This window comes from Cervus elaphus, chromosome 21 (genome assembly GCF_910594005.1).
Source record: "Cervus elaphus chromosome 21, mCerEla1.1, whole genome shotgun sequence".
Taxonomy (NCBI): domain Eukaryota; kingdom Metazoa; phylum Chordata; class Mammalia; order Artiodactyla; family Cervidae; genus Cervus; species Cervus elaphus.
Window position 1 is genome coordinate 64,792,145 of NC_057835.1, and position 20,710 is coordinate 64,812,854.

At 39.0% G+C, this 20,710-nt stretch overlaps 1 protein-coding gene across 3 annotated transcripts in view; it reads left to right on the forward strand.

Annotated features, from left to right (window-relative positions):
* Positions 1–8,402, forward strand: part of YWHAZ (tyrosine 3-monooxygenase/tryptophan 5-monooxygenase activation protein zeta) — a 33,443-nt gene extending 25,041 nt beyond the window's left edge. For all 3 annotated transcript variants that reach the window (XM_043879296.1, XM_043879297.1, XM_043879298.1), the window contains exons 3-6: positions 1,376–1,499; positions 2,282–2,445; positions 2,527–2,622; positions 6,236–8,402. In XM_043879296.1, coding sequence (XP_043735231.1) covers positions 1,376–1,499; positions 2,282–2,445; positions 2,527–2,622; positions 6,236–6,295 — 444 coding nt within the window. In that variant the 3' untranslated portion in view covers positions 6,296–8,402. The remainder of the gene's footprint in view (positions 1–1,375; positions 1,500–2,281; positions 2,446–2,526; positions 2,623–6,235) is intronic.
* The last annotated feature ends 12,308 nt before the right edge of the window (positions 8,403–20,710 follow it).

Below are 20,710 nucleotides of genomic sequence, written 5' to 3' on the forward strand. Positions count from 1 at the left end.
AAAGTGCTCTTCTGATTTCAGGCCAGCTAATAATCACAGGAAACATTATTTCAGGTTGAATTCTGTCACCTCCAACCTTTTTCTGTAGTGCATTGCAACCTGTTCCTACTACCAACTTGGAACTAACCAGTTCATTTGAGTATATGTAGTTTTAAGTTGTAGGAAGGGGAGAGAAGCCAGATTAAAGCTTACTCACCCACTTACCATTTGGAACTTGATAATGGGATAAACAAAAAGTTAGAGTTACTGTTTAAAAGCATTTTTCAAACTGTTTGGCATATAAGTAAGTGCTGTATAGACTGAACTACTGGGCAACTACAAGAATAGAAACCAAGAATTAAATACCCTTTTTCCTTGTTAAAATTGAGACTTGTTTGGGACTAAGCCCAGTTGAAAATTGACTTTTGATTCATAGAGTATATTTAGTAGGAAGTGGAGAATTTTTTAAAACAGTAAACATTTTTCCTAATTGTACTAATGAAATACTACCTTTCTCTTCCTTAAAGAAAATCATTATTTTATTGTGCCTTAATCCCCCTAATACAGTGAAGTCATGTTTTTCTGAAATCATTTGTAGAATTTAATTATTAGCATGTTTGGATTTAATTAGATTGTTACAGTTTTGAACAGAATTACGTAGGGTGAAGTTTTACTTGTTGTTTGGGGTGATTGGTAAACATATATCTTATTAGCTGAGAATCACTTTAATGAACTAACAGTTTACTCTTCAGATCTTTAATTCTCATACTCCTACCAGTGTTTTAATTTAGATAGGAAAAATAGAACTTTTACTTTGAATAGCTTTTTACCTTAGAAGGTATTACTTTAATTGTAGTCTTATAGATGAAGTTTTGTTCTGCTTCCTCTGTCATGGACTGTGGTAGTGTCTATTATAGTAACGGTTTCTGCTTAAGTCATATACCGTCACAGTCTCAAAAGGTTAATGTCTACCTTCTTTCCATTTTAGTGTCATGACTACCTTGAAACTGAAAAGTTTGCCAGTTTGTTAAATATATATTAATAAAACATAATACATAATAACAAAGTTTTATCAACTTTCATGCTTTCACATTCATTGAAACATGCAGTCTTTATCAGCATGTAAATTAATACACACTATGATGGAAAGGCCAATATTCAAATTAGCCTTAAATAGTAAGCTGAACACTAATTTCAAATTTTAAGTATTGCTGTCCAAATTGCTTCTGCTTTTAAACTACAAATTTATGACCCTACTACATTAAAAAGTAATATTATTGGCAATGACTGAGTATTAAAATTTTATAACTTAAGTTGTGTGTGTTTTGGAAATGCAGATTCTTTCAATTTTGTAAGTATTTTAGTCTTAATTATGACTGTTTCTTTTCTCCCCAAGTCTCTTTTGGAAAAGTTCTTGATCCCCAATGCTTCACAAGCAGAGAGCAAAGTCTTCTATTTGAAAATGAAAGGAGACTACTACCGCTACTTGGCTGAGGTTGCGGCTGGTGATGACAAGAAAGGTATGCTGCCTCAGCCTGTTTGCTAGACGTTATAAAGTAACAGAGGCCGGAGGTGGTCTCTTCTGTAGTGTACACAATGGTTCTGTGATTTTTTAATTGCCTAGAAGGACAGATGAAGAGCAGCAAATGGACTCTGCTCACTCTTCCTTGCTCTATTTTCTCCCTCTCCCTCTCTGTTTCTCTCTCTTCCCCCAGTCCCTCTCCCTCCCTTCTTTTTTTCCTTTTTCCTGAGACTGTATAGTTGACTCTTGAAGAACACAGATTGAACTGCACAGATCCATTTACACAGATTTTTTTTTTCTGTAAATGTTATAGTACTATGTTATACAAGGTTGGACGTGAAGGGCCAGCTGTAAAATTATACTCAGATCGGCTGCATGAACAGTTGGCACCCATCCCTGAGCCCCATGGTGTTCAAGGGTCAGCTGTATACCTCCTGCCTAGTAATTGGTTTCGTAAAATGTATGATTGCTCACAAGTCAATTTTATGTATAGGAATGTTTCCTCACAATGTTAAGACATAGTAATTACAGCATAACTGTAGAGCAGTACAGACTAATTAAAAATTATACTGAGATGGTTACAGAGTTATTTTTGTCTTGACATTGATCAGTGACTAGGGTAGGTTTCTAGGAGAAGCTAATTTTTTTAAATTTAGGAGCCAGTTAAAGTTGCTGCAGCTTAGTATTTTAGAATTTATTACTGGATGAGTAAAGGTTTGGTTTGAGGGATGAAAGCAAAGTACTTTTCATTGATACATTTTGGTGCCTTTTATTATCCAGGGATTGTGGATCAGTCACAGCAAGCATACCAAGAAGCTTTTGAAATCAGCAAAAAGGAAATGCAACCAACACATCCTATCAGACTGGGTCTGGCCCTTAACTTCTCTGTGTTCTATTATGAGATTCTGAACTCCCCTGAGAAAGCCTGCTCTCTTGCAAAGACAGTATGTATTTTTTACCTGTTACGTGGAAATTGAATAGTTGTCATTATTTGAGCACTGAAATGTGACTTTTTTTGGTCATAGGCATTTGATGAAGCCATTGCTGAACTTGATACATTAAGTGAAGAGTCATACAAAGACAGCACGCTAATAATGCAGTTACTGAGAGATAATTTGACAGTAAGTAGCTAACAGCACTGTAAATGGTTAATTAATAATGAAGAGATTATAGGCGCATTTCTGTTTTATTGTACTTCCAGATATTGTGGTTTTTACAAATGAAGGCTTGTTGAAACTCTGTTGAGCAGGATTCTCGCAAAAGCATTTGCTCATCTCATGTCTCTGTCACATTTTGGTAATTTTCAGTGATTCAAATCCTCCAACAAAGATTTCAGTGGCTAAAGGCTCAATTGATGATAAACTTTTTTTTAGCAATAAAGTATTTTCTAATCTATGTACATTGGTTTTTTTAAACACATAATACATGCTTAATAGACTGCAGTATGGTATAAATATAAAAGATCCTATCTGCTTTAAAAACTGAAGAAAACCATCTTACAGAAGCTGAAATACTAGACCAAGGACTAAAAATGTGCCCTTTTACTAGTTACATATTTATTAAAATTCAGGTTTTTAGAATAATTTTGTAATTCATGATTTTGAACTTTCAGTTATATAGGCCATTTTATTTTTCATTTCAATGCAAATAATTCTGTTCTTCCATTTTAGTCACAGGAGAGTTTTGCTTTTAGTTTCAAAAGTATGCTTAAGTTGTCTTTGAAGTCTATTAAAAATGGTGACCATAAAGTTGCCTGTATATTCATGTAGGGCTTCTCGGGTGTGGATCAGAGGTAAAGAATCTGCCTGCCAGTGCAGGAGACTCACAGGTTCAATCCCTGGAGAAGGAAATGGCAACCCACTCCAGTATTCTTACATGGGAAATACCAAACTCATGTCCATTGAGTCAATGATGCCATCTAACCATCTCACCCTCTGTCGTCCCCTTCTCCTGCCTTCAGTCTTTCCCAACATCAGGGTCTTTTCAAATGAGTCAGTTCTTCGCATCAGGTGGCCAAAATATTGAAGTTTCAGCTTCAACATCAGTCCTTCCAATCAACACCCAGGACTGACTTCCTTTAGGATGGCCTGGTTGGATCTCCTTGCAGTCCAAGGGACTGAAGAGTCCTTTCCAACACCACAGTTCAAAAGCATCAATTCTTCTGCGCTCAGCTTTTTTTTAATAGTCCAACTCTCACATCCATACATGACTACTAGAAAAACCATAGCCTTGACTAGACGAACTTTTGTTGACAAAGTAATGTCTCAGCTTTTTAATATGCTGTCTAGATTCTCATAGGAGCGCAATAAATGTAATACACTTAAATCTTCCCCAGAACATCTCTTGCCCCTCGTCCATGGAGAAATTGTCTTCCACTAAACTTATCCTTGGTGCCAAAAAGGTTGAGGCCTGCTGCTCTAGACTGAAAAACATTAAAACCGCAATGCCAATATCACACTGAGAAAGTACACAGTTAATTCCTTAATAGTAAATTTCTTTCATTCAGTTATCACTTGTTTTTTTGTATTGTCTTTGTGTTGTATATTGTCTTTTTTTTTCCCCCAATAGTTTTTTTTTTTTTACTTGCATTGAGATCCAAATAGTCTATATATTGCAGTTGGTTGATACGTCTCTTTGGGCCCATGGGTTTTCACATTCTTCACATAGATAATAAATTTGAAGTTAGGAGGCTTGAGTGAGAAAAGTGTTTAAGTATCTGTTATGTGCCAGATAAAGAGTTAGGAGTGAAGATTATAGTTAAGTGCTACTTTTTTTTTTAATTAACTTTAGGTCCTTTTCCTTTGGGGACTGTACGTCATTTATATACATTTCACTTTTCTCAGCTTTATTTTATCTAGTCCATTGCCAATTTTCTGAACCAATTATATATTCTAGTGTTGAATGTTCTCAGCAGTTTTTTGAACAATATTGTATACTTGTTTGTTATTAAACACTGAAAATTATTTTAGAAAGTGTAATTGGGGGCTTCCTATACACTTGGAACATTATTGTTTTCAAGAGGGTATGGTATAGTCCATTATAAAGAGGGAGTAATTTTATGTACATTTAAATGAAAGAAGTACTTCAGTTTGTTAGCTCATTTTTCATATTTTTCTGGTTTGAAATGATGAGATACTTCTAAAAGGTAGAATTTGAGATCCAATCACTACTGAATTGCATTGTCCGCATTTTTTGAGAAGGCCTGATCTGAAATATATACTTGCTGAATTTTGATATCGGTATAGCTTGAAGAGCATACTACAACAGCTGAGTCAGAAGAAAACCCAAGGTTCAGATTCTGATTTTGTCACTATTATGTGCCTTCTCTGAGCCCTAGTTGTATCGCCTGTTATCATTATAGGGTTGATCGTCCAATCACTTATATGTCAAGCAAAGAAATTTTTTGTAGAAACTAATATTTGAGTCTGTGTCCAGTTGACAAATACTGTAAACACATAACCCTGGGAAGAGAAACACCTTTTATCCAGTTTTTCATGTTTATGTGGAAAATGCAAGGATCCTTGAAAGTTAAAAGTGGAAAGATAATGTTGAAGGATAATTTTATCTTGTCTTACAAGACTCCCAGTTTAATAAAAGCATACAGACTTTTAGAGATCATTCGGCTAACTGTATAATTGTTCAAAGAGTCTCCTTTCCAGGCCAGAAATATACTTGATTAATAAAACTAATGGGTAATTTGGGGGATAGAAAAACATTAATAAGGTTCCCCTTCCTTCATTTTCCAGTGTGAAGCAATGTAGAATTTCAAGGTCATCTTGAAATAGTCCTTCTATAATTACCTCTAAAAATCATTGTAGGGTGGTAAGACTTAGAAAAACTGTTAATATTTGAAGCAGCTGAGATAATTTTAAAAATCATCTTTTTAACCTGATGAAAAGCTGTAACATTAATCTAAAAATCAGTAGGATTTATAGTCCTGCCACTTTGAGACAGTTCACTTTTTACGTCTTGTAAGATTTGGTTCTGACCATACTGTTTTGTGTTTAACTATATATTTTGAATCAGACAAATTCATAAAAGGTATGTTTTCCTAAACTAAAAATGTTAGTAAAGTTAAACTGTATTTTAGTCCAGACTTGCTCCTGACTCTTGATTGAATGTCATAGACTGTGGTACTCTCTTTAGAATGGGAGTCTAAAGCTACGAGGTGGAAGTAGTCAGCCTGAGCTCCTTGAGCATGGGCCAAGTTGAGGGTTCTGGTTTAGTTGCACTGAACTTACACAGTGCAGCTTTTGAAGACAGTCTATATCTGATAGCTATTGATGTTTAGAATTGGCATTTCTATGATTTCATCTACTTATTCTTTACCTTCTATGAATAGCCAAGAATTTTCTTAATTTGATTTTGTTATTTAAAGACAACTCTGGTATGTAGTCACTGTGCTTACAGAATGATTAGGTAGGAAATAAATGTGTTATATTGAGGTGTTTTTAAAATTTATTATAGTTGATTTATGATGTGTCAATTTCTGCTGTACAGCAAAGTGATTCAGCTACACGTATGTACATTCTTTTTCATATTACTTTCCATTATGGTTTAATCACAGGATATTAGATAGTTTCCTGGAGGTGTTTTATATCTTCAGGCTATTTTCAGTGCTGCTATTTTTTAAGCCTTCCAATAATTGTGCTTACATTCTTGTACCTTGGCATATATAATAAAAAATTTTCAAGCTGAAATATACTAAAATTTCTTTGTTTCTCTTTTAACTAGTTGTGGACATCGGATACCCAAGGAGACGAAGCTGAAGCAGGAGAAGGAGGGGAAAATTAACCGGCCTTCCAACTTTTGTCTGCCTCATTCTAAAATTTACACAGTAGACCATTTGTCATCCATGCTGTCCCACAAATAGTTTTTTGTTTACGATTTATGACAGGTTTATGTTACTTCTATTTGAATTTCTATATTTCCCATGTGGTTTTTATGTTTAATATTAGGGGAGTAGAGCCAGTTAACATTTAGGGAGTTATCTGTTTTCATCTTGAGGTGGCCAATATGGGGATGTGGAATTTTTATACAAGTTATAAATGTTTGGCATAGTACTTTTGGTACATTGTGGCTTCACAAGGGCCAGTGTTAAAACTGCTTCCATGTCTAAGCAAAGAAAACTGCCTGCATATTGGTATGTCCTGGTGGGGAATAAAAGGGATAATTGGTTCCAGTCACAGGTGGTGTTGTGGGTACTTCTTAGGTTTGGAGCACTTACAAAGCTTGTAGTAGAAATGGATATCCCATGGATATTGCATGTTAAACCATGTGTTATCTGTGGAATACTCAGACGCAGTGTGCACACTGTTGACTGCAGCTACAGAAGTGTTCCTTTAGTTGTGACCCAATTTACTCTGGATAAGGGCAGAAACGGTTCACATTCCATTATTTGTAAAGTTACCTGCTGTTTGCTTTCATTATTTTTGCTACACTCATTTTATTTGTATTTAAATGTTTTAGGCAACCTAAGAACAAATGTACAAGTAAAGATGCAGTAAAAATGAATTGCTTGATATTCATTACTTCATGTATATCAAGCACAGCAGTAAAACAAAAACCCATGTATTTAACTTTTTTTAGTTTTTTTTTTTTTTTTGCTTTTGTGATTTTTTTTTTTTTTTTTTTTTTTGATACTTGCCTAACATGCATGTGCTGTAAAAAATAGTTAACAGGGAAATAACTTGAGATGATGGCTAGCTTTGTTTAATGTCTTATGAGATTTTCATGAACAATCCAAGCATAATTGTTAAGAACACGTGTATTAAGTTCATGTAAGTGGAATAAAAGTTTTATGAATGGACTTTTCAACTACTTTCTCTACAGCTTTTCATGTAAATTAGTCTTTTGGTTCTGAAACTTCTCTAAAGAAAATTGTACATTTTTGGAAATTTATTCCTTATTCCCTCTTGGCAGCTAATGGGCTTTTACCAAGTTTGAATACAAAGTTTATCATAACAGTAAAATACTACTAAGATAACTACTACTGTTCCCAACCATGTCCTGTACTCCCCCCTCCCCCTGAAAATTTTTTTCAGAGACGGGGAGTTGATTGAAAAAAGTAATGTTGTTCCATTTAAAATTTTGGTATATGGCATTTTCTAACTTAGGAAGCCACAATGTTCTTGGCCCATCATGACATTGGGTAGCATTAACTGTAAGTTTCGTGCTTCCAAATCACTTTTGTTTTTAAGAATTTCTTGATATTCTTAATAGCCTGCCTTCAATTTTGATCCTTTCTTCTATTTGTCAGGTGCACAGGATTACCTTTTTTAGCCTCTGTCTTGTCACCAACCATTCCTACTTGGTGGCCATGTACTTGGGGGAAAAGGCCGCATGATCTTTCTGGCTCCACTCGATGTCTAAGGACACCCTGCTTCCTTTGCTTGCATCCCACAGACTATTTCCCTCTTCCTGTTCACTGCAGCGAATCTCTCCTGAGTTGATGAGATTGTGTTATCTCCCTATACACCCTACCTATCCTGAATGGTCTGTCATTGTCTTTGCCTTTAAATTCCTTCCCCTTCCTCTCTTTAAATAATGATGGGGCTAAGTAATACCCAAAGCTCACCCTACCAACTATTTCCTCAGTACCTTGCAGAAAACACCAAACAAAAATAACCATTTTAAGAGGTGTATTTTTTTTTTTCTTCTAGAATGTAAGCTCCTCAAGAGCAGGGACAATGTTTTCTGTATGTTCTATTGTGCCTAGTACACTGTAAATGCTCAATAAATACTGATGATGGGAGGCAGTGAGTCTTGATGATAAGGGTGAGAAACTGAAATCCCAAATACTGTTTTGTTGTTTGTTTTATTATGACCTCAGATTAAATTGGGAATTAGCCCTCTGGGACAACTGTCCCAAATATTACATTCAAATAAAAGTGCAATGGAGGCCTTGGGGTCTTTCTTTCAAGGAGAAAAAGATTTCTTATGCATTTGGGACAACATGATAATGCATCTTCACTCACAGCTCTTTTCTTTTTCTGTTAATTTCTCCTGACCGCCAGGCCAAGGACATGAAATAATCTTTTTATAGCTACAGGGAATGAAGCTAGACTGAGGAGATGGATCTTATTCACGTAAATTACAAATAAAATCTAAAGCTTGTCTCATTTGCCTACTCACGTGCCTCAGTCATCTGCTAAGCTAGTTTGATTCTGAAATTGTGATAACATTTCATTAATATTAGCTGTTAATATGTTTCTGCATAGTAGTGCCCAGTAGATAAAGGAAGATTTCAACCTGAGATTTTTTTTTTTTTTTGCCTTGAGACCTGAATAATAAATTTTTTATAACATGTCTTAAATTGCCCCCAATTCAGGCTTCATGACTGTTCCTGTCAACAGTCCCAGAAATTTGGGAGACCTCAGCAGTGTAACTATAGGAGCTAAATTCTTTTTCCTTCTTGTCTTCCCTAAAAAGAGTCACCAATCTCGCCATGGCCCAGAGCATATTTTTTTTTTTTTTTTCTTTCAGAGCATATTTTAAAAACTAGTTAAAGCCAGTTTGTCATCTGCAAAGATTTACTTGTGGTCAGGTCTTAACTTTATTGGGCTTCCTTTGTGGCTCAGATGGTAAAGCGTCTGCCTGCGATGCGGGAGACCCCAGTTCGATCCCTGGATTGGAAAGATCCCCTGAAGAAGGAAATGGCAGCCCACTTCAGTATTCTTGCCTGGAGAATTCCATGGACTGAGGAGACTGGTAGGCTACAGTCCATGGGGTCTCAAAGAGTCGGACACGACTGAGTGACTTGGCTTTATTAATCGATGGTGAGGTTTAAAAGTATTTAGTTGACTGAGTGCAGCTTTAAGAATTTGAGACTTCTAGTGGTGGTGGTGTCATTTTAAGTGGTTTATATTGACAGTAGGAGAGGGTGGCATTTTATTTGGATGCAGGAACATGTAGTCTGTTCCCTGAGAGGAGAGCCTGAAATATGCAAGAACTTTAAGTGTCCCTATGTGCTCAGAGATACATTCCTGTAGAAAAAAAGTTCAAGAAATAAGCCACTTTGTCACATACCATATAGGAAATTATAGTGGTGGAATCAAAATATGTGCAGTCTTAAAATGGTGGCTTAGACGAGGTACCTGTGAAATGGCTGGACTTGGATCCTTTCCTGAGTGTGAAATTGCATCTATAAAGTACTTTTCTGTTAATCCTGATGTGACTGAGCAATCACAATCTTAATTCTAGCTCCTTTAAAAATACAAGAGACCTAAACATAGGATTTGCTTACTGGGTCTTCATAGGTCTGTTTTGTGTTTTTTTTTTTAAGTTTGGGAAACTACAACATGCCACTAAGGAAACTGATACTTTTGGTATCAAGAAATGGCATTCAAAAACCCATCACAGTGGTTAAGTCTGCTTTTTAAAAGTCTGAAAACTAAAAAAGTTGCTTGTGTACATCCAAGTCTGGTTATACTACTCACCTGGTCCTTTGACGTCTGTGTTTGACTGTCAACCCCCAAGTATCAAGGACATCTGCTTCTGACCTGTGTACCCATAGTATGAATATCCAACCATCGTGCTGGTCAAGCAAATATGTGTGTCCTTCGGATGCAGAAACCAAGATAAATGGATATACTTAGGCACAGCTGTTATCAATCCTAGGTGATGTCAGGGATTCAGTTGAGTATTTCATGTAAGTACTCATAAGTACCATAAAATTTCTGAAAACCCAAACTTACTAAAAATTGAGTCATTAGTAAAATTACTTCCAATTAAATTTCAAACATCATTTCAGTAGATACTTAAATTTTTTAATATTAGAGATTGGTTAGGGTCAGCCACTGTTCTGATTGTTTAAGGTGGACTTTAATTAGAGATTTTATGTCAGAGTCAGGCGTGGAGAATGGGTGGGGTATGATGGAGGTTACAGTTTGTACAAAGGCATCAAGATAGGAGAACTTAGACTTCCCTGCACTCGTGTGAGGAGCTCTGTGTGAGTGTAGGAAGAAATAGGCTCTGCTTTCTTAACACCTGTGACTTTTCCCTTGTAATGCTTTTGATCACATCAGGGGAGCTTGTCTAAAATGCTTATACCAGCACCCAGTCTCAGGGATTCTAATTTAAATTAAAACCCAGGGATATGTGTTTACTTCATGAGCTATAATAACTTGGTGTCCACATTGCTGAAGTCTAGGTGGAGAGGGAATATGTAATGTTTGGGTATTTGAGAAAACAAGGGTGTGTTAAACATTTCAGCAACCACCTCCCCTGAGATCAGCTTCAGTCTGCAAAGCAAAAGTCTGGGTCTGCTTAAGCAGATCATGTTTCCTAAGCAGAGATTAATGATGTTTTACCTGTCACAACAGGTTTTTCACCTTACTGTTTATGAATTAGTTTGGGAGCAGGTAGTTTAAAACTTCTGTCAGGAGAGAGGTAACACATAATTTTGTGTGTGTTTTTTAATGCAAGTTCTACTGGTTTTCCTAAGTCCTGTCATGCACAAAAATCAAATCCAGGGAGTACCCTAGCGGTCCAGTGTTCAGGACTTAACACTGACTGCAGAGGCTGCAGGTTCAATTGCTTGTTGGGGAATTAAGAGCCCGCAAGCCAGGCAGCAAAATTCAAACCAGAAGAATGAAAGGTTAAAAAGCAAATTTTGGAATGGTCATAAGATGTAAGTGAGTAACTTGCTGACCTTGAAGTTTGTAAGGAAAAATCTCTAGTAAAGGTGGACCCAAAGAACTTGAAACATACATTAAAGCACAGTGAATATATAAACATTAATATAAATTCAACTGTATAGGAATTTTTATATCTGAAAGTGGAAGGAAATAACTGAGGAAAGACAATGGGCAAAAAGCTAGTATAAATATGTAAAGGGTAATAAAACTAGGAAAATGGACAAAGATTCAGAACAGGCATTTTTATAGAAAAAAATATCATTAAATACGTGAAAAGAGGCTTAACACCGAGAAATGCAAACTAAGACCACAATTTAAATTACTACCATTTTACTCCATTTGATAACAGTTTGAAAGTCTGGCCATACCAGACATTGGAGATGATGTGGATGGAAATGTCTCATATGATGTTGATTGGAATTTAAATCACTGCATCCCTTTGGACAACAATTTGGCATTATCTTGTAAAGTTGAACATTAATATCCCTACAACTGAGCAATTCTCTCTCAAGCACATCTCTTAAAATACTTGCATGTGTGCCCCAGGAAATTGAAATAGAGTATTCAGAGCCAAACTATTCAAATTGGGGGGAAAAAGAAAAAGAGATGATCCAAACATTCATTGAAAGGAAATGGATAAATATTTTCCCAATGAGATAGTCTTCATTTGTGAAAATAAGTCAACTACAGTCCTGTCAATAACATGGTTGAATTTTAATAACATTGAGTGCAAAAAACAGCCTCAGTAAACTACATAATACAGTACAATATGAAGTTCAAAAATGAGCAGATCCTTGCCTGGGCATATGTGGTAAAACTTTATGTATCAAGGACTCGTATGACAAGTACAAAATATAAAACAGGTTAACTATGGGGAGGGATAGGCTAGGATGGGAAGACAAGGTTAATAGTTACTGGTTATCTGCTTGGGAGCAGGGCAGTGGGTTAACAAATAACTCAATAGAGATCCATTCAAGAACAGGGATGAAACAAGGATTATGATTAATCCAGTTATGGGCATTGAAAGTCAAAGAAGAACTAAACTGAAAGTACAGAGGGCCAACAAATGAGTTAAAATCTTGCTTGAATGGTAAAATGATTGGCACAGAGTTAAAAACACAGAAAATAGCAAGATTCGTGAAGCTGTCAATACTTCAAAAGCGCCACCCCATGCATTACACCCTAGAACTCTCCTACCATCCTTTCCATTTAATTGTGCAGGAGCAGCAAGCAAGAACCAGAGGTTGGTCAAAAGGGCATCTGAGCCGATAAGGTGTGTTAGGAAATGCTGAAACAAGTGAGAAATGAAGGGTCTCTTAACATGAAAGAGGAAAGTCTTCAGGAACTTTTGATAGCACATTCTGGGTCTATCCTGAAGAATTTGGAGTCTGAAGAATTTTGTCATACCAGCCAAACGACTTCAGCTAATTCAGCCTAAGGTTCCTCACTCCTTAACATTTAAAGGAAACATGTTGCATTCAGTCCTAAATCACTGAGGCGTCTTTCGCACCCTATGTATAGCCAAGTCTTAAATTTTTCAATATTTTTTCCTCATCTCTTGGATTCTTCAGGAGTTCTTAATTGGTTTCTGTAGGGAAAGTCTATTGACGAATTTAAAGTACAAAACCTACTTATTTGTGATCCGTACACAGAAGTACTTTGGTCAAATAGAAATACAGCTGTTGGTCGTTTGTTTTCTTTCCCAAGATTTGCAAGAGAGATATCCAGATAATCATTTTTGGAGACTTTAGTCCATACTTGGTCTTAACAAAGTTGAAGAGCCAGAAAAACTGAAAATGAGACAGTTTCTTCAGAGAATGCTTTAGTGTGCTGGGCATGTCCCTTCACCACCACCTGCCTGCTCAGTGGAAGAAAGGAGGGAGCACTTCATAAACTTCTGGAATCTCCTGTGTGATGCTCTGTGAAGCTAGGCTCACTGGAAATTCTCAAGTTGAGACAGTGTCCAGCTGGTGATGCTGATAGCAGGTGGGGAGAAGTAATGGCATTAGAAATGATCTGCACTCTCAGGATTTGTGAAGGCAAAGAATGTGAACATGCTTCCAGGAGGTCAGGATCAAGACCAGGAACTTGGTCTAAAAGGGTCGCATGACTGGGATCCCCTGAAGGGCAGAGCAGCAGCAGCCGATGGTGAGAGAGCTCAAGACTTAATCTGTGACTGGTCTCCAAAGAATCGATGAATGGCTGGGAAAGTTGGTTATAACGTGGCCTGGTCAGAGGAGAGCGCTGCCGCTTTTCTTCAGTCTCGTCCTGTGAAAGCTGCCCACACGGTCAGTGCAGCGGGCCGCCGAAGGAGGAGTGGGCCAGGTGAGGACGTGGAGAACGAAGCCGGCCACACGTCCCTCCCACCAGTGGACCACGGAGGAAAGAAACTAACCGGATGTGCAATTGCATCTTCATCTCCACTTTTAAAACAATCTCAGCTCAGTGAAAAATGACAAGGGTGAGACTGCAAAAGAATGGAAGGATTAGCACTCTAAAGAGCTTGAGTGAAAGAGCCATCTGAAAGAAACTGGGAAAAAATGGTTTTTGATATGATTAAGAAGGTGAAAAAGAATAGAAACCAAAATGAAAAAAAATAAGGAAGACACTGAAAAAAACTGAACAGGTAATTGAATAATCTGGCAGGTAATCTAAAGAAACTCAGCTCAGTAAACTGAGAAAGCGTGTTCCTACTTGATTATTTTTTCTTTCAAGGAATAAGCAAAAACACTTACCAGTGAGGAATTTTACTTTTCCCAGGAAATCAAATTTTTCTGCCTAATGACACAAAACTGCAACTACTTTTTCCTGACAAGAAAGCCTTATAATCTTATTATTAAAGTCTTTTATTAAGAAAAAACTGTTACATATTAATATAGTCTGTGTATCTTACTTTTAAAACTTTGATTAATATAGTCTGTGTATCTTACTTTTAAAACATATAGCAAAATTTGAGTGTCCTCTAATCAAAGAAATAGGTTCAACGTTGTGGAACTTTAGGTGATTTAGAGTTAAAAACCTTTTTTGATTGCATATTCTTAACAAGAGGAGCAAACATGAAATAGTCTTTTGTAAAATTTTAGACTTAGAGAAAAGTTGTAAAAATAGTATGAAGAATTTTTATGTACCTTTCCTAGCTCATTAGACTCTCCAGTCTCAAGCCTGGAAAAAAATACCTAGTCCAACAACTATCTGATGAAAGAATCACGTATTTATTTATTCATTGCTTTATCCACTGGTGAAATGTTTGATAGATTCATGCATGAATTCAGCATCTAGTGAGTAGCTGCTCTGGACCAGATAATGTGCCGGTCACTGGAGAAGCTGAAATAAAAGGCATAGGACCCACGTGTGGTCAATAATTCAAGCACAACTATTATTAAACAATATAAGGTGATTTAAATGGGAGCACAGAGGACAGGTCCTAAGCCTCTGCGTGAAACATTTCTCCTGGTAGACTTTGCCTGGAACCTCCAAGGCCTGTATCTCCCAGCCTTCAGAGGCTGTCCATTGATTCATAGGAAGTGCCCATCTTCAGACAGTCACAATACCTACAGACAGACACTGACCTCCCTGAGCCTCTGTCCCATAGGCCCTCAGTCTGGGCACCAGCAGGTGAGGCATCTCCCTGTTATTTAGTTGTTGGATCCTCACAGAATACACATCTTGTTGGATTGGGGGAAGGCATATCCATTTGGCTTCCCCTCATTGATTTACGTAAGAACATCTACAGCCTAATCCCTGGTCTTTAATCTTAAAGCTCCAGAGAATTTCACCTACAGAAATCGACACTTAGTTAACAGCTCCTAAAGTGAGCCATCAGCCTGGAGTTTCTCTTTCTTTTTTGTTACATCCTGGCTCCTAATTTCCTTCACAGTCTCTTGGAATCCTAGGAAGGGAATTAACTTCCTTCATCTTCTGTTGCAGAAGATTGACTGTAGAACTCCATGAAGCAAGAGATCCTATGGCCCAAAGGGAGCAGCCTCTTCTGGGTTGAGCGGGCAGCTCCATATCCATTTCCCAGCCTCCCAGCCTCTTGTCAAGAGATGACAAGAACAAGAGGAAGACTCAGAAGTACCCAGAAGTTTCCAAGAGTAAGCGGCTGACTTCCCCGGAGGGTGCTCTCAAGGAGGAGTTCAGAGAATGATGGCACATCCGTGACAAAAGGGACTGCAGAGAACTTCATCCCCTCCGCATTACAGACACATTACAGACTTCCCCAGAAGATGTTCCCAAGGAGGAGTTCAGAGGATGATGGCACATCAGTGACAAAAGGGACCACAGAGAACTTCATCCCCTCCACATTACAGACAGGAAACCGGGAAACCCAGGTGGCGCCAGCGGTAAAGAACCCGCCTGCCAATGCAGGAGACACAGGTTAGATTCCAGAGTCAGGAAGATCCCCTGAAGGAGGAAATGACAACCCACTCCACTGTTCTTGCCTGGAGAATCCCCATGGACAGAGGAACCTGGCGGGCTACAGTCCATAGGGTCGCAAAGAGTCAGACACAACTGAGGCGACTTAGCACGCACTCGTGAGAGAAACCCAAAAGAGAGGTGATTTTCTTCAGGTGGACCCAGCTGGTGGGTGGACAGGATGCTCATCCCAAAGGTGGGATGAGCATCTCCTGAGCCCTGGGGCACTCTCATCAGGTACAGCTCTACTCTGCCCCGGGGCCTCTGGTTGTCTTTGTAGACAATCGCCTTCCAGCTCACATGTGGACCCTGGATGTCTTGAGCTGACTTTATTTGTTGGTCATATTCCTTTACTTCTAAGTTTAGAGCCTAAACCTGCACTGTCCAATGTAAGATCCACTCGCGTGACTATTAGGAACTTGAAATGTGTCTGGTCCAGGCTGAGATGGGCCAGATTTCTGAGGGTTAGTATGAAAAAAAAATGTAAAATAAACTTGATAATGTTTTTATGTTGATTATAGGTAGAAAGGATAATATTTGGCACATACAGAATTAAAAGGTATATATATTTTTTAATTAATTTTTACTTTTTAATGTGACTACAAGAAAATTTTAAATGACATATATTACTCATTACATTAATAGCATAATTACATGCTATTAGTGATAGTCTAAAAAGTAAAAATCACTTATTTAAAAAAAACACTTTTAAAAAGTTAATAAAAAACTCTTAAATGTAAAATGAACATGTGTCAAGGAATTTTAAAAACTCATTAATTAATTAGGGAACCAACACGATGTTATGACCAGTACAAAGAACACATGAAAAGCCAAGATGTTAGGAATTAACAGTGATTGAATAATGAAATGTTAGGACACAATTGCTGGGTTAGATATAAAACCAATGAAATCTTAAGGGTTATTTGTTCCACTCAACAGAAATTATCTGCATCTCTACTGGAAAAAAAAAGTTTATAAATTAACAAGTAACTTCATTACATCTAGAACTTTTAATCAATAGGAAACAATGAGATGTACTAAGTACATTCCACTGGACCAGACCTCCCAATAGAAATAAAATGCAAATCACAGACATAATTTAAAATTTTTTATTAGCCATATTTAAAAAGGAGCTGAAATTAACTTTAGTAATAAATTTTTTATTTAACCCAATATATCTGAAATAGTATCACTTCAACATGGAATCAACATGAAAATTTTTAATAAGCTATGTTACAATTTTTTTCCATGCTGAGTCTATGAATCCAGTGTAGTTTCCACTTAACAGCACATCTCAATCCAGAGGCCACCATTCAAAAGCTCACAGGCAGAGTGGCTAGTGGGTACTGCATTGGGCAGGGCAATTCTAGACACTCTTGGGTGCTCTTTTACCTGCTGTGATATGAAAAGGATATGCCATTTTCACCTTCTCTGCCTTATATCCAAATGGTGGTTTTTACGGAGAGTACCCAGAGCTCCATATGAAATAGGTGGGCTCTGAGGATGTTTGGGATGGAAAAGCTTGTGCAGTGAATCTGAGCATGGACTATGGATGATTGAATACAATGATACATGTCATATTTATCTCAGTGCCTAGCACATAGGAGATGCCCCATAAGAACCAGTGGCCCCTCTGGCAAGGGAAGGAGTCATTCAGATGAGTCACCTGTACACAAAGCGTGGCAGAGACTCACCCCAGCCAGGGCTAAAGTACTGCTGGCTGAGAAACGCTTTTCAGAAACTTTCCCCATTTTTAGCTGCATCCAGAATTCTCTGCAGCCTCCATGGGGCTCAAACATGTTCAGCTCAGTCGCTCAGTCGTGTCCGACTCTTTGCGACCCCATGAACCGCAGCACGCCAGGCCTCCCTGTCCATCACCAACTCCTGGAGTTTACTCAAACTCATGTCCATTGAGTCGGTGATGCCATCCAACCACGTTAGCTTCCTCCTTCTCCTTATCCCCGAAAGGCTGAAAAGGGGAAATGCAGCTTCAAAACTCTTGCAGGCAAGTCAAGTCCCCTCAGACCCAAGAAGCAGCCAGGAGGAACAGTGTGCTGTGCACTCCACAGATGGCCTGGAGGTGAAAACCAGCCCGGACCCAGCCCACAGAGCCGGCTCTTATTCTCACTCTGAGAACCATTCACTTGGTAAAGGAGGAAGTGAGGGCAGGGGAGCCTGATCAGAGAGGGCCACAACCTTCAGTAAAAATGCAGATGCATGATAAGCTTTCATAATAGTTAAAGACAGGCGTGATATTCAGCCTTGAATGCAGGATTCAAGCATCAAATTCAAGCACCAGTCCAGCTGTTGACAGCCACTGCCTGTTCTAATAGGCTGGCAGCCAGGCCTTTCCAATTAAGATGCTATTATTCAAATAGTACCTCTGGATGGAGGCGCCCTTTACTGAACCTCTCAAGATACTTCATGATGCCAAAAGGAACTTACAGTCCTTTGCTCATACTACTTACTTCCTTGCCCTTTCCATCTCTCTTTTCCTCTCTTCTCCATGAGATTCAACATCAACAAACAAGCCAGCTACTCCCCTGTAGCTTGCCTGGCCCTTGGAAGAGAGACTTCCCAATACCATGCACTCTGTTGATTGGACCAGAGATGGTCAGCTGAGCCCCAAACAGTTGACCAGTGATTGGCTAGTGATCTGGGTGTCCTGGATTGGACAGCTGAGCTGGATCAATCATTCTAGAATTCAAATGAATTTCGTACCTTGTGGTCAGGTAGTGACAAAGCAAATAAAAACAAAGCAAATCAGAAACAGTAGTAGAAGTTTATCTGGATTCTGGGCTTGGAGCCTATGGCAGCAATTTGGGGAATCATTTACAGGCTGATGAGCTGACAGAGAAGCTGATCTACAGAGAAAAAGGAAGAGACGTGCAGAGGGAATCAGAAATGAGAGAGAGTGAGGAATGGAGAAAGGGAGGGAAGGTAGGAGTAGGAGAGAGAATGAAAAAGAGGCGGGCTTTTCTGGTGGTTCAGAGGGTGGTTTCTGGGTGGTTCCTGCCAATGCAGGAGACACGGGTTTGAAGGGAGGGAAAGGAGCATCTGTGTCTCCTCTGTTCTTTCCAGTGTCCTATTTCAGATCGGTGACTCTCAGCTACATAACTCATTTCCTGGCTTGGGTTCCAGGAGATCTCTCAACCCCTCCTTTGAAGAGATTTCTCTTCCTTGAAGTCAAATGTGCCTTGGATAGAACATTATTCTTTGAGACTCAGATTGAGTGCCACCTCATGCAAGGACCATCCCCCTCCCAACTCTCACTGTCCTTGAATGTTTTTTCTGCTCTAGGTCCTAGGCTCCTCCAGATCAGGGGCTTATTCTATGTTTCTTTGTATTCTCAGCACCCAGCACTGAGCTCACTAAATATCTGTTGCCCCATGGATGACTGAGAGAATTTAGCATATCTTAATGTTTCCCATCTCCAGTAAAAAATTCTTACCTTTGCATGGCTTTTGTAGCTTATAGAACCCATTCATCCCCAGGCTTCTAGCTCATAGATGACCTGGTCAACCTGACTGTTTGTATTCTCTAGAATGACGCAGACTTAGTTAGAGCTGACTGCTGGAGAGGGCTTCCAGGGCCCCTCTGGTGGGCAATGGAACAGCTCAGCGACCTGCCTGGCGTCACACAGCTGGTGACATGACTGCGACTGGAAGCCTGGTCTCCTGACCTCGAATCGAGGGATTTTCTGGACTTGTCATCTGAATCCTTGCATTTGTCTCCACCTTAATGAAATTTAGGCTGTGATGATGCCCCTGAAATGCTAGGACAATCCCTGAAGAAGGCTTTTTCACTCCCACCTCCGAGTGCTCTCACCTTGCTCTGAGGACACTGCTTAGCAAATCTAGGGCAAGGCTTTAAAGGACATCAGCTGTCTAGGAATAGGGCGGCTCTGCCCTCTCAAAGCAGCACTTGGCTCCCTGGTTGCTCTCCCCAGCTATAACCCCGCACAAAATCATAACAATCAGGCCTCTGAGCTCCACGCTCTCCCCATTCCCCAGAATCCCTCCTCAGCTCATCCACTTCAGTACCAAAGCAGTCCCCATGATTCCCACGTCTTGGTACCACAGAGAATGCTGAATGAAGCATCCAAGCTCCAGAAGCAAGCTTCATCCTTCCTTGCTTCTATTAGCCACTCCTCCTCACCTCCCAGCAGTAACACGTGGGATGTCAGTTCTCAAAATGTTACCCTTTAGTCAATATGCTCTTGATAAAAGAACAGTTCTCTACAGCATTTTAAGTGGAATCTCCAAATTCTAGATGCTTTACATTAGTGGATTTTCCCCTGCATAAAAGACATTTACAATACTAGGAATATATATACTAAACCAGTAGTCTGAGTACATCCCATTAACTGATGTGATTAAAACCATTTTAGCATTTTGGAAACACTATCAAGTTTGTCAAAGAAAATGGTTTATTCTCTTATTCTACACTCTGTCCTCCATGACAGGCCAGTATGTGTCATTTCTGACAAAGGCAAAATATTCTTTGAAGCTCTCTACAAGGGGAAAAAAAAAAATCCTCAAATTATGAGAAACACTTCTTTATGCTCCACAAAAACAACCACCTCTATCTTTTTCATTGATGTGAATTCATGTTACACAACGTTAATCATTTCAAAGTGAACAATTCACTGTCACTTAGCACATTCACAAGGCTGTCTAAATATCACCCCTGTCTAGTTCCAAACCATTTTCATCCCTCCAAAAGGAAATGGAATGTCCATTGAGCACCTGCTCCCTTCCGCCCCTGGCAACCACCAGTCTGCTTTCTGTCTCCATGGGTTTACCAATTCTGGACACTTCATATATTGAATCACAACACCTTCGATTGTATATCCCCCATCATTTCACAGAAGAGACCTGAGAGCTTAACGGACTGTCGGGCCAGGGAGCACCAACCGCCAAGCCCCTGGCTCCACCACCTTGCTCTGGCGCTTCTGAAGCTGACTCTCTTCTTGGCTCCCTCCTTTGTCCATTCAGGTTATAGAAACAAAATAGCAGAGCCTGGGTAGCGTATAAACAACAGGAGCTTATTTATCAGGGTCTGGACTGAGACCAGGTGCAGGCATGGCAGGGGAGGGCCCTCTTCCAGGATCAGGCTCCCATGTCCTCACGTGGCAGAAGGGGCCACAGAGCTG